At 45.7% G+C, this 14875-nt stretch overlaps 1 protein-coding gene across 1 annotated transcript in view; it reads left to right on the forward strand.

The window, feature by feature from the left end:
• Positions 1-2565: 2565 nt before the first annotated feature.
• The window catches only part of LOC309584550 (transitional endoplasmic reticulum ATPase), a 38504-nt gene continuing 26194 nt past the window's right edge, over positions 2566-14875 (forward strand). The window contains exons 1-4 of the mRNA XM_082300597.1: positions 2566-2743; positions 7159-7270; positions 9700-9872; positions 13319-13461. Of these exons, the coding sequence (XP_082156723.1) occupies positions 2727-2743; positions 7159-7270; positions 9700-9872; positions 13319-13461 (445 nt within the window). The 5' untranslated portion in view covers positions 2566-2726. The remainder of the gene's footprint in view (positions 2744-7158; positions 7271-9699; positions 9873-13318; positions 13462-14875) is intronic.

Below are 14875 nucleotides of genomic sequence, written 5' to 3' on the forward strand. Positions count from 1 at the left end.
GGACCCTTTGAGCTAACCCAGTCAGTCTCCCCATCCCCAGCTGCTGAAGTCTCCCTGCACCAGGTTGGCATGAGGCCTTTAAGGCCTACAAGACTCAAAATTACTCCTGGATAAAGCTGGATTCCCAAAGGAGTGAAACAGACTAGATCTCCTTTTCTAATAGAGCTGAGGCTTTATTTTAATTTTACTGTGCCCTTTTTCCAGAGTGAACATTTGCAGTCATGGCCTTGATGCTGCCTAGAACTGCTGTGAGCCTGTGGGCTATGCCTTGGGGTTGCAGGAGATCAAGGGCAGAGATGTCCTCATTCCTTTGCTGCTGTATGCAGTGGGGCCAGCTCTGTGCTCCCTGCTCCAGGGAGCTGGTGTCAGAGCCAGACCATCTCATAATGCAAAGGGTTTGTCAAATTGTCTGTCCTACCTGTGCTTTGTATACTGGTGCTTTACTTGATCACTGTAGTTTGGAGCCCAGAAAAGTGGTTTTGTCTGAAGCACACAGCTCTAGGTCTGACTTCTATCACCTTGCACTAGCCAGGGAAGGTGACAGTGTTGAGACCTGTGTCTGTGTGTCCCCTCTATCTCCGGCGGGGGGGGGGGGAGGGGTCTGTCCTGACCACACTGCATGACTCTGGGCCCCTTTGTGTGACAGTGAGCAAGGGTGAAGGGGCACCTGCTCCCACCTGGTGTTTGGTGCAGCTAATTTTTATATGAGGAAGGTCCCACAGCCACAATAGCCAAGCTTTTGGCAAGCCTTCTCTCCCACAAGAGGGAAGAAATGGTTGGGAACTGCAAGGCAAAGGGTGAGTTGAGGGAGAGGAAATAGGACATGACAGAGAAGTGTGAGGTAGGAGCTGCTGTGGCCTCTGAATGCTGAAGGGGCCTTAAGTGAACTTTGCCCTGCAATTCCTTCAGAAAAAAATATCTCGGACAGTGAGGGATGAACAGAGGGGATTGAAAACCCAGATGTTGGAGGACAATGCTGTCCTAGTTCTGGCCAGGACAGGGTTAATTTTTGCAGTAGTCGGGAGGAAAGTTACTCTATACCACCTCACATCATTGCCGGGGGCGGGGGAAAGGGACTCTTGCTTCCAATAAGGGGTTCCTCCGGGTTGAGAAAACGTGGCAGACTGAATGGTCTGGCGTTTATTGTTGGGGGCTCTCCATGTAAATTGTTTCTTTTCTTATCTCTTTTGTTATTAATATTGTTGCTGCTACTGTTCAGTTTTCTTATTTCATTGCTGTTTCCAGTAAATTGTTATCTCAACCCTCGATCTTCACCTTTTGTGCCTCCATTTCTCAACTCCATCCCCATGGTTTGGGAGAGTCTAGGTGGGGACACTTAATTAAGGCGTACCATTCCTAAACCACGACAAATGCCTTGCTGGGAGAGGTTTAATTCAGCAGAGACAGACACCGCTGGGCTGGAAGAGTCCCACAGCTGCTCTTCTTCAGTCCCACCTTACTGCTTGGGCTTTAAAAAAAGGAGGGTAGAAGAGAGGAGGCAGGGATTAAGTACTAGTCAGCTCTTTGGAAGAGAGCACCAGGTAATTAAATTATTCATAAGCATCTAGGAGAAAACAAGGGAGTGCCTGCCAGCACTGGATGGTTGAGAACAAGCATCGTACATTTCTGATTCCTCCTGATATGAGCAGGGCTGGGGCTGTAGATGCAATGCCACTTGGCTGCAGCAATGTTTCTAGCCCTAAGGAAATGCCACCCAGATGGGGATGTGAGAGTCCAAAAAGACCGAGAAGTGCTTGTGGAGGGGTGGCTGGTGATGAAAGAGCTGTGGGATGGCTGTTTCAGGTGGTTCAAGGGGAACTAGAGCTTCAAACCCCTGGTGAAACAGGGTCTGTGCTGGAACGAGTGGCTAGGAACATGAGTCCTGCAGTGGGACCTGGTGGGGTAGTCCAGTCCTGCCTAAAAAATCAATCAGGGAAAAGAAAAACCTGCAAAAAAAACTTGAAGAAAGAAGTCCTGCAGGCACCTTTGGGTGGAGAGGAAGGGCTGGGTCCCTACACACATCCTTTCACTCAGGGGGAAATCAAGCCTCTGGGGCATGTCCCCCCAAAGCCTCGCCGAGGCCGCAGAGACCACCTTCTACGGGTCCAAACCTGCCTCACTGCCCGAGCCTACGCGCGCAGTCCAGTCAGCTGAGCCCGGGCGCGCAAAGCGCAGTGGAGCTGCTTCCCGAGCACTCGCCTCCCACCCCTCCTGCTTGGCTGCAATCCTCCCCACACGTTTACCTTTCCTCGAGTGCTAGCCAATCGCTAGGCAAGAGTAGCTCGATAGCTATCGCGGTGGGACTTTCCGCCTGGATTTTCGCGTTGGTGGATTTTTGCCATTGGCTACTCGACCCGTATTGCCCTGTAGAACAGCCACGGCAAGGAAGGCACTGCAACTGGCTGATGGGTGTCGCTATTGGCTCGTGATGATTGGGAGGGGAGGAGGGAGAGCGTGCGTTCTTTTTTTTCCTCGTCCCCTCGCTTCCACCTTTCCGATTGGCTGACATGGTGGCCGGACGAAATTTCCGATTGGTCAGCGCACGCTGTTGTTAGGCAGGTGAGGCAGCGTGAGGCGGAGTTTTCTCTTCCGATAAGTCGGTTCTGAGGTTCAGTCAGCGTGAAGCGCCTTGACGTAGCATCGCTTCTACGAGTCTGCCTGAGACCTACCGTCACCCGTTTTGAGGAGCTGCTGCCGGCCGCCTCGCCTCTTTTCCTCTCAGCGCCATGGCCTCAGGATCCGAGTAAGTGTAGGCCGTCCGCCGGCAGGCCGCGGCCTAGGCCCTGCTGCGGTGGCCATGGGCCCGGCTCGGCCTAGCTCTCCTTACCTCGCCTTCGCGCGGCGCTACCCAGGCTGGGCCCGATGACGGGCCCAATCTTCCTCTCGATCCCGCTGTGTCATTCAGGTTCTGAGGAAGTGGGGGTGGGGCCGGGAGGGGGATGGGCATAGGCCGCTCTTCGTGTTTGCCCAGCCAGGAGCTTGTCCGCAGCGGGGCCCTGGGTGCTGCCGCCACCGCCCCTCGTCTGCCGGGCCTCCTCGGAAAGTGTTGAGTAACGGGGGCTGAGGCCTGGCCGGGGCCGTCTCGCCTGGGCTAGGCCTCAGCCAGAGAAGGCTTTGTTTTCCAGAGCCCGGAGCGCTGGGGCGAGCGGCTGGCCGGGACATGAGAGGGAAGAGGCGTGTCCTGGTCTCCTCCCCGCAGGTCCGCAGCGGCCCTCAGATCGGGGCTGGAAGAGACTTGGCATTAGAAGAGGAAGATCTGTTATACTGGACTGGCCCCTGTGGCAGCTGAGGCAATCAGCTATATTTTTGTCTCCAGTGTCTTGCCTCACTGTATTCAGTTCCAGTCTGAGGGTCATATTTTGTGCTCCTCAAAAGTCAGTTGAGTAAATACTGGCCTCTCTGCTCCCAGCCCACGTGTGCAAGTTACTTCACAGTCCCTTGAGAGGAGTAAAAATAAAACCTAAAGCTAATTTCCAAATCTAAGAATACTTCAAGTGACTTGTTGGCTTAGCTAGAGGCTCTTTCAGTCCCTTTAGTGTCTGTGGTTTATCTTCTCCTTTTCTTTTGCAACTTCTGTAATTTAGACCCACTTGGTCTTATTAAGTCAGTTCCAGCAAGGTGTGCCAAGAATTTAACGTCAGTGGTAGAGCTTGTGATGGAAGTGATGGTCTCAAAGGTGTATTTTGAGTCTGAGGTGAGCAGTTTTTAAAAAGAAATTTATGTTTTTGCAAAGTTGTTCTCACCACAGAGGAATCAAAAAAAAAAAGTTCCTGTACAACTGAAAGCAGTTACTTCTTAGTTACAATTTTTGGGTCAATGCTGTTGGCAGCCATCTTGCTGAATTGAGCTTTAGCACTGAGTATAGCATTGCAAGACCTAATAGAGTGTTTCTGAAGAGATTACTGGATTTGTGTACATACATGTCTGAAACTGTATTTGAGAATTTGGCATCTTGAGCATGGGTATGAACTCTCTGATTGTCATATGGTGTTCCAGTAAGTGGCTGCAATCATCAGATATTCCACTCATTTGCTTCAAGGGATTTTTTTTTTTTAAATACTTACCCAAAGAAAGTAGTTCAGACTGTAATATGGATGTTCAGGGTGGTAAAAAATCACTGACAGATTTTATCTAGGAAGTGAGTTATGAGGGTATTGATAAAAAGGTAGACCAGCATACAGGAGGCATGACTGTTTTCACTTTTGTTACTAAAGCTGGAATAATTTTGAGTCGGTGACTTTTCATTGTATATTTAACATAGATATGCAGGAACAAGTTAGTTCCCTACTTTATGTGGAGCTTTGACGGTTGGTAGTTGTTTTCAGGAGAATCAGTAATTACTTTCTGATCTCACTCTTCATACTGACTACCACAATGCATAGCCTCTGGGTATTATCACATGCTGAACAAGGAGAGCTCTGACACAGAAAAGTGATGAAGTGATGTAATTGTAGAATTACAGAATGGTTTGGGTTAGAAGGGACCTTAGTAGTTCCAACCCCTCTGCCATGGGCAGGGACACCTAGACCAGGTTGCTCAATGACCCATCCAGCCTGATCTTGAACACTTCCAGGGCCAAAGGTTGGAACTATATGATCTTTGAGATCCCTTCCAACCCAAACCATTCTATGATTTTATGAACCCCCAGGAGAGATGCAATGATAGCAAATGGTGATAATAATATTCTAAATTGCTATTGGAAGATGGGTAGTGCTTGTCTGTCAAAGTCCTTACTCTTGTCTGCAAGAGAAATAACATCACTTTCCTGTGTAGCTGTCATAATTTCTTAACACCTTTGTCAGCAGAACTGTTAGGTCAGATAACTGAAGCTGACCCCATGCGTTTAGATGCTTACATGCTGTGTTTCTTGGAGAGCTTTATTCCATTCTTAATGCCTCCGAGCTTTTCAATTGCTTTAAGTGCAGCAATGTACTGACAACATTGATCCAGTTTTTGCTTCTTACTTAGGAAACTGCAGATTCAGTTCTTCAGTACTAAAACTTTTTTTCTCACGTTTAGCAGAACTAAGTGGACATCTTGCTGTGCTCTTCGGCACTGCTGTTGGAAGGTATCTGAACTTTTTTTCCAGATATATATAATACAACTTTTGATTTATTGGAAATTTTGGTCCAAAAGCTTCCACTTGCTGACCAGTTCCTCTTCCATTAATTTTTATCTTGTATCCCAGACCATTTTTAGGCTGTACAGCAATTTCTGCATCCTGAGGGACAGCTGCTCAGTTTCAGTGATGATTTATATAGCCAAAGTCTGGCAGTGGTTTCTTATTGAAAGGCCTTTGGATCTACATTTCATGTGCAGAAGGATATGGTTTGCATTTACACTTTGAATAGGCTAAATTGTTTTTCTGGTGTCCCTTAGCTCAAGTTTTAAAATATACATGCTAAATTAATTTCCAGTGTCCAGGAATGTTGAGGCAATGTCCTTACAAGTAGGTGGTTGTTTTTATCCAGTGTTTTAACCACAAGATCCTGTTTGGCCTGATGATGTATTGGTTTCAGTTTTCTTTTGCACTCTCAGTTTTCCTGGAAATCCCGAACCTTTTAGAACTTTACCAGGACCATGTTTTAGGTTGAAGATGGAATGAATTCATGAGTTCCTCCTTGGATGTATCCAATAGCCTTTCTTGTGTCTTCTTTGGGTTTAGAAAATGAATCTGTAACATTTCACATGGTCATTGAAAGGGATGGATGTTGATTTCTCACCTCTTGCATTCTTTAATGAAGAGAGGGAAAAGGTGACTTTTAAAAATGCAGTGATCATGTCAAGTGATGCACTGCTGATACAGTCTGTTTATGCTGTGTAGCTGTTTGCTTTGTCACTTCCATTCAAGGTTTGATTTCTTCTGGTTATTTTGTCCCTAAAACAGCAAAATGGAGCCAAAGTGTACATCCAACACCATTGTCCACAAAGCTTCCTACTCTTTGCTGGTGCTTGCTGCTTGCTTGGGACAGAGGAAGACTTTATTTTTTTTTCTTTTTGGTGAGAATCAAACCAAACTGTGCTAAGTTTCTGTTTCGACCTTAGTCACTGGCGCATCTGGACTGCTTTGAGAGAGTAGTCAGATGCCCACCAAGGCAAGTTACAGTAATCTGCTGCTATTGTGGCTGGCTAATGTACAACTTCTAAGAGCTCCCTAGGAATCAGTTGGTTCAAGTTCATATTTCTTTTGTAAAGTGAATAATTTGCTATATTAGATTTTGAAGTAAATCAATTAATCTGCCTTTCTTCCATTTCCTTGTTGTTTGGTGTGCTCCATTTTGTCAAGGTAAACGAATTATCTGTCACATATCTTATGGCATAGTAGGCTAGAGCTGCAGTGAGTCCTGTGAAGGTATGATGGAAAGGTGCTTATATCTTAAAAAAAAAAAGTAAACCCCATTTTTCATGAGCACTTGAGTATTTCTACTGGCTTGCTAGGTTTAACTAATAGGCTTGGACAGGCTAAACTCTTACAACTCTTCCTGTCGGGGAGCTACAGCACTGTCCTTTAATTCCCCTATTTATCTGGGATTTGACACTAAATAGACTTGAACTTTTGTTTCTGTGGCAGCAGTTATATGTGATTTCAGATGAGTCTAATTCTTTTAGGCAAAGCATCTTAGAGTCAGCAGCATCTCACTAACCACTTCTTTTTATAGATAGATTCATAGCTTGTATCCATTTGAGTAGTAAATTGACTGATGCCAGACCCCCTTTCCAAACCCAGATTGGCTCCCCTTCCAGGTCCCTCCCCCCAGTTTATATACTGGGCATGATGTTCTATGGTGTGGAATATCCCTTTGGCCAGTTCAGATCAACTGTCCCAGCTATGCTCCCTCCTGGCTTGTGCAGCTCCTCACTGGCAGAGCATGAGACACTGAAAAGCCCTTGACTCAGGGTAAGGACTGCTCAGCAACAACCAAAAGATCAGTATGTTATCAGCATTATTCTCATACTAAATCCAAAACACAGCACTGTACCAGCTACTGAGAAGAAAATGAACTCTTATCCCAGATGAAACCAGGACACTTGTAAACAAGTATAGTTTCTAAAAGACAAGACAACAAAGAAACCTGTAGAAAATGGAGAACAAAACAGGGGTGGGTGTGAAAGGGGGAGCAATATCACTTGGACTTGTTAACTTCTGTTTTCTCTCAGCTCTAAAGCCGATGACTTATCAACTGCTATTCTGAAGCAGAAGAACAGGCCTAATCGGTTAATTGTTGACGAAGCCATCAATGAAGACAACAGTGTTGTGTCACTGTCCCAGGTGCGTCACCTATAAAAGCAAAGCATTTCATCTGGCAATTTGCAAGCTGTTGCTGTCTTTTAACTTGAAATGTAATTTTGCAACATGAATATAAGTATTTGTCAGAAGCTGCAGCAGTTACAAGTGAGGGAGTTGGGTTAAATAAATAATCATATATAATAATTATTAATAAATGATAAAATACATTCTGATTGTAACTTTTAGGATTCACTTGAGCTCATGCCCTTAGTCTGGCTTTAGGATTAGATCTTGACTAGTGTAGTGAAAACCCCATCTTTGTAGATCTAGTATATCGCTTCTAAGATGTAATTCTCCGAAGTCAAGTAACTCTCCTTCAAATGCTTGAATTCGTAGAATCATTAAGGTTGGAAAAGACCTCCAAGATTGAGTCCAACCTTTTACGAAACACCACCATGTCAACCAAACCATAGTACTAAGTGCCACATCCAGTTGTTTCTTAAACACTTACGGGGTGGTGACTCCACCACTTCCCTGGGCAGTCTGTTCCAATGTTTAACAACCCTTTCCATGAAGAAATTCTTCCTGATGTCCAACCTGAACCTCCCCTGGTGCAGTTTGAGGCCATTTCCTCTTACCCTGTCACTGGTTGCCTGGGAGAAGAGGCCGACCCCCAGCTGTCTGCGACCTCCTTTCAGGGAGTTGTAGAGAGTGATAAGGTCTCCCCTGAGCCTCCTCCAGGCTAAACAACTCCAGCTCCCTCAGCCACTCCTCATATCACTGACTCTCTAGACCCTTCACCAACCTTGTTGCCCTTCTCTGGACATGCTCCAGCATCTCAATGTCCTTCTTGTGAGGGGCCCAAAACTGGACACAGTACTAGAGGTATGGCCTCACCAGTGCCAAGTACAGGGGGACGAACACTTCCCTAGTCCTTCTGGCCACACTATTTCTGATACAAGCCAGGATGCCATTGGCCTTCTTGGCCACCTGGTCACATGCTGGCTTGTGTTCAGCTGCTGTTGACCAGCACCCCCAGGTCCTTTTCTGCTGGTCCACTTTCCAGCCACTCTTCCCCAAGCCTGTAGCGCTGCATGGGGTTGTTATGACCCAAGTGCAGGACCCGGCACTTCATCTTATTGAACCTCTTACTGTTGGCCTCGGCCCATCAATCCAGCCTGTCCAGATTCCTCTGCAGAGCCTTCCTATCTTCCAGCAGATCAACACTCCCACCTAAGTTAGTGTCGTCTGAGAACTTACTGACGGTGCAGTTGATCTCCCCATCCAGATTATCAATAAAGATATTAAACAGGACTGGGCCCAACACTGATCCCTGGGGGAAACCACTGGTGACTGGCTGCCAACTGGATGCAGCACCATTCACCACCTCTCTCTGGGCCAGGCTATCCAGCCACTTCTTAACCCAGCAAAGAGTGCACCTGTCCAAACTGTGAGCTGACAGCTTTTCCAGGAGTATGCTGTGGGAGACAGTGTTAAAGGCTTTACTGAAATCCAGGTAGACAACATCCACAGCCTTTCCCTCATCCACTAGGCAGGTCACCTGGTCAGAAAAGGAGATCAGGTTGGTCAGGAAGGACCTGCCCCTCCTAAATCCATGCTGGCTGGGCCTGATCCCCTCATTGCCCTGTGTCTGCTGTGTGATCACACTCAAGATGATCTGTTCCATAATCTTGCTGGGCACCGAGGTCAGGCTGACAGGCCTGTAGTTCCCCAGATCTTCCTTCCAACCCTTCTTGCAGATGGGTATCCCATTGGCCTGTGGAAGGTATCTTTTCAGCTTTATACCAGCTAGGCTAGTACTTTAATGCCTTAGAAAGCCTCGAGCAGCCCAGAGAGGTAGCACGGGCAATCTAGCACTTTAGTAGCTCTAAAATCGGTACCTGTATCAGCTGCAGAGCAAATACCATCAACAGAAGCAAAGAGGGAGAAATATAGCTCCCTGCTCGCTCAATTTCCTGCAGTTAGAAGCTTTCAAATGAGACAGACAACCAGAGATGTTCACAGGAAGATAGCTGAGCCAAGAGAGGGTGGGGCCTCCTTAACGATCTCTTTTATTCGGCGAAGGGGAAAGAGGAGGACTGGGGGCGGACCCGGGGTGACCGGCCAATCAGACACTGCTAAAGAGTCTGAGTTACATTTGGTTTTGCCTGCGCTTAGAACAAAGGAGTTCAGAGCACATGGCAGGAGCAAGTGTCTTTGGGAGGGGAAGCTCGGAACAGGCAGCAACATTGGCCAACCTCCAATCCTTTGGGACCTCCCCAGTTAGCCACGACTACTGATAAATGATAGAGAGCAGCTTGCTGAGCTCTTCCACCAGGTCCATCAGTACCTTCAGGTGAATCTCATCTGGCTCCATAGACTTGTGAGGGTGTAAGGGGCTCAGCGGGTCGCTAACTGCTTCCTTCAATTGTTTTGTCAAAAGTTTGTTCTAATGCCATTATTGGTTACAGGCAAAAATGGATGAACTGCAGCTGTTCAGAGGAGACACTGTCCTGCTAAAAGGAAAGAAGAGAAGAGAAGCAGTCTGCATTGTTCTGTCAGATGATACCTGTTCAGATGAGAAGATTCGCATGAATAGGGTTGTTCGAAACAACTTGAGAGTGCGCTTGGGTGATGTCATCAGGTGAGGACTAGTTTGTTAAATGTTGTGTATCCCTGGGTTGCCTAAATAATTTGTGCCCTGGCTTTGAATTGTTTTGGTCCGTAGCAGAGACAGGGTCCTGCAGGAAGTATTCTTGCATCTTCCAGAGGAGGTCACAGAAATGTTTTCAAGTGTGTCTTACATCAGGGATCTCCGTTAATTTTTGCTTGTGTTTCTGGCTGTATGCATATTCAGATTAATACTAAAAAATTATGCTCAAGATTCTTGAAGACTCTTTGGGACCTTCACAAGCCCTGGTCCTGTCATTAAATTAAGTAGTTGAATTACCCTACTGTTGTTATCTTATTCTTCCCAAATTTACATTATCAAATGAATTCACAAGTTTTTTCCATCTAAATTTTTAATGTTTGCAAGATAACTGTGAAAACTAGTAAGCAACATTGTAATTGATCTTATAGTATGGTTAGCTCAAGCACTGAGCTCCCCTATAACAAACAGAAGTTAAAACTTGAAGCAGTCAAATATCAAGATTAAAAATCCCTGAAGGTTGTTTATATTCCAATTTTTGTTATAAAATAATTTTAAAATTAGGAATTCTTGAAGTGTTGCAGGAATTTTGTACAACACTTGCAGAAGGTAGCGGGAAAGCACTGAAGGATATGTTTTGGCTCACAGGAGGCAGGTTCCATTATATGATGGGAGTGGAAAGAAAAAATATGTCAGCATTTCTTAAACATAAAAATGCTAATTTGCAGGTTTAAATATGTGAGAGCTGACAGTTCTTTCTCCTGAGCATTTTTCTAATCTGGAATATTGTGCATGTTCTGGGAAAATTGGAGCCTGGTTTCTGACACTAGACTTCCTGGGGTGATATCTGAAATAATCTTTAAATACAAAATGTGTTTCATATGAACTGTAGAGGAGAGGAACAAGTCTGTTTCACCCATCTCTCTACCACTAGAAAATGCAAGTTTTAAACGTGACTATAGTTGGAACAGAACAGTGCTTTGAGCTAGTCTGTAGATTTAAAATAAAGGTGAATCCTTACTTTAACCCTATATGAGGTTACTGTTGGAGTAATTTCTAGTGTGACAGTTCAACTGGTGCTATCCCCTTCTCTGCTTGGACTGTGTCTGTAGTGGTTTTCAGCCTTTCAGATGTGTTAGTGATTGTCTTGGCTTCATTGCAAGGGTCAGAGAATTTTCACACCTCTTGCCCTCAAAGTTTTTCTTGCTGATCTTTAAGTACTTATTGTGTTAATTTCTTTGGCTTGGTTTCTGCCAAAATTCAGATTCATGCACTAATTGCTTCCTGCTTGTAGTCTGTCAGCTGTTTTCCTTCTGTGGGTCAGTCTGTCTTTTCATTTACCCTTCTGCTATATCTTCACTGTAAAGCATGTAGTTAAAGAATCTCTTAATAGTCTCTAACTATGGCAGCTGGTTAGGGGGCAGTAGCTCTGACTGAGGAAGCTGCAACCGGTCAGGAGAGATGGTCCCAAAAGGAATCGCCTTCCCGAGGCCCGGTGTCTTCCCTCAGCTGCTAGCTAGGAGGGCCCGTGCAGAAGCTGTCAGCTCTTTAGTGATTATCAGCTCGTGATTTCAGCTCAGCTCTGCAGGGCAGCCTCCAGGCCAGACCAGGGAGAGAGGCAAAAGGCTCGTGTAGCTGGTTCTGCACGAAGTAACTTTATTGGTCCGTACTCCGGCGAAGGGAAGGCCAGGGACGAGCGACTCTCTCCCTTGCAGGGGTAGGGGGCCAGCTTTATAGGGATACAGGAGGTGGGTGTCAGAGGGTAAGGGCCAATGGGTTACAAAGGATCTGCATAGGGTCTCCCAGAGGATTCTGGGTTTGTCTTCTTCTCGCTGTAACTGAAGAGTAGCTCCCTTTCCAGGGGAGTTCTGCTGGGAGATTGCTCAATCTCCTTATCTCAGCAGACATCCCTCCAGGGCAGTGGCTGGGCATACCCTACATCTAACAAACTAGCATATGAAACTTGTGTGCTCAGCTGCAGTTGCATGTAGGCTTTTTTTAGCTGGCAAAGCCAGTTTGAGCTTTCTGCCTCTGCCACAGCTTGATGCTCTGATGTGTCGCTACAGTAGGCTGTTGGCCTACATTGTCAAATAATAGCTGAAATTTTTATTTAAAAAGGGGGAAGGGGCCTTCAGACTTTAACCTAAGTGTTAATTTCCACAAAAAGGGATTGACAGGCACCTGGCTATCCCTGGTTGGTACTGAGAACCTTTGTTCAGAATCAGGTTTATCAGCAACAGGAACTCTATTCTAAGTTATGAGGAAGAGAAGAAGGAACAAAGATTTTCCCTCAGCTCCCTTTCCCTTACAGTTAGTTCAGCAGTAGCTCATAGAATCACAGAATGGTTTGGGTTGGAAGGAACCTCAAAGATCATCTAGTTCCAACCCTTCTGCCATAGGCACTAGACCAGGCTGCTCAGAGCCCTATCCAGTCTGGCCTTGAACACTTCCAGGGATGGGGCATCCACAACTTCTCTTGGCAACCTGTGCCAGGGCCTCACCACCTTCACAGTAAAGAATGTCTTCCTATTATCCAATCTAAATAATATCTCTTTCAGTTTGAAGACATTCCTCTTTGTCTTGTCACTGTATGCCTTTGTAAAAAGTCCCTCCAGCCTTCCTGTAGGTTCCCTTCAGGTACCAGAAGGTGCTATAAGGTCTTGCCGGAGCCTTCTCTACTCCAGGCTGAACAGCTCAAACTTTCTCAGCCTCTCTTCATAGGAGAGGGGCTCTAGCCCTCTGATCATCTTTGTGGCCTCCTCTGGGCTTGCTCCAACAGGTCCATGACCTCCTTATGTTGGGAGGGCCAGAGCTGGACACCATATTCCAGGTGGGGTCTCATAAGAGCAGAGAGGGAGAATCCCCTCCTTTGACCTGCTGACCATGCTGCTTTGGATGCAGTCCAGGACACAGTTGGTTTCTGGGATGCAAGTACACATTACCAAGTCATTCATGTCAAGCTTCTCATCCACCAATACCCCTAAGCCCTTCTCAGCAGGGCTGCTCTCAATCCATTCTCCACCCAGCCTGTACTTTTGCTTTGGATTGCCCTGACCCAGGTGCAGGAGCATGTGTTAAAAGTTAGCTCATGACTCTTAGAGGTCTTGAGGCTACATTAGTAGCTTGGGAATGTATCTTGGGGACAGCAAAGGGGAGCTACAGAAGAGCAGTGGGGGAGATAGTGTGAAACCCCCCCCCCCCCCCAGCAGTTTTGGATAGGGCTGAGAGGAGTGAAGGAAAGCATGTGTTGTGAAGACTAGCTCTTTGATGGATATGATTTTTGCCTTGACAGCGTTCTTATGCACGTGGGAAGTCTCACCAGGGCTTTGGAGGGTCCTTTCTGGCATTTATACTGGCCTGAGAAGGGACATCACTGCCTTTCCCAAACTTGGGTTTAAGTCCAGCATGATATGGTTAACTTGAGTTTTCTTCTGTTGCAGCATCCAGCCTTGCCCAGATGTGAAATATGGCAAACGTATCCACGTGTTACCAATTGATGACACAGTAGAAGGGATCACAGGGAATCTGTTTGAGGTCTATCTCAAGCCATATTTCCTGGAAGCTTACAGACCCATCAGGAAAGGTAATAGCACCTGTTATTGAAGTCCTGATGGCAGTGAGTGCGAGCTAGTCCTGATACCGAATAAAAAGAATTTCTGGAAGCTTGCACAGATCTCAATGGAGCATTAGACTGACAACTGTAGAGTAAGATTTTGCTGTTGTGGATTTATTTTTTTCCTAAACTTCAGAAGAAAGAGTGACATCTGTTGCTGGCTGGTAGAGCAGCTTGCTAGTTCTCTGTCATGGTTTAATCCCAGCCAGCAACTAAGTACCATGCAGCTGCTCGCTCATACCTCCTCCCTCCTCCCCAGTGGGGAGGAGGATTGGAAAAAAAGTAAAACTCCTGGGTTGAGACAAGAACAGCTTAATAATATTAATTATAATAATACTAATAATAATTGGAGAGAGAGAGGGAGGGAGGAATAAAACCCAAGAGATACAAGTGATGCACAATAGAATTGCTCACCACTTGCTGACTGATGCCCAGCCCATCCTCAAGATGCAGATATGTGGCTCCTGGCCAATTCCCCCCAGTTTATATACTGGGCATGACATTCTATGGTGTGGAATATCCCTTTGGACAGTTCAGATCAACTGTCCCAGCTATGCTCCCTCCTGGTTTCTTTTGTACAGCTCCTCACTGGCAGAGCATGAGACACTGAAAAGCCCTTGACTCAGGGTAAGGACTGCTCAGCAACAACCAAAAGATCAGTGTGTTATCAGCATTATTCTCATACTGAATCCAAAACACAGCACTGTACCAGCTACTGAGAAGAAAATGAACTCTTATCCCAGCCAAAACCAGGACATTCTCTTGTGGTTTTTTGCTATGTGGGAAGGGAGGACATCAGAAAAGGCTTAGGTAGAACTCAGTTTAATGAGATTTTTCTCCTGAGTTGCTACCACTTGATGGGATTGGGGAGTTGGCCACATACTAATCAATGGGTTAGATATACTAGCTGGCACCCTGACTAAATGCACTTTTTCCAAAGTAATTTAATTAATAACTGGGAAAGTGCATAAAAAACAAATAAACATTTAGAGTTGTGCTAGTAGCACTTCTGCTGGAATTAATAGGTCCTAATACAATATATACACAAGTTGAATTTATCCAGCTTCTGTAGTCCAGTTTACCCAGGTGCAGTATATATACCATATACCATAGTGCAGTACCATATATTATTCTGTTTCTGGAGACAACCAGTCTAGTTATTATAACTTCAAAATAAATCTAAATTTAAGTCAAGGCTTTTTGCCATTTTTAGAAATGTTACATTGAAACTGGATAGAAAAGAAACATGATTCCTTGCCTTTGTGTTTTGTATTTAGGCAGAGTATTATTTTTCTATTGTTTGCTGTTTGTTTCTGGATGAAATTTGATGGTGCTCGAGTGGTCACAGTACATGCAGCTCTTGAATTTAAAATGCAGAGCAGTG

This window comes from Coloeus monedula (assembly GCF_965178545.1).
Source record: "Coloeus monedula genome assembly, chromosome: W".
Taxonomy (NCBI): domain Eukaryota; kingdom Metazoa; phylum Chordata; class Aves; order Passeriformes; family Corvidae; genus Coloeus; species Coloeus monedula.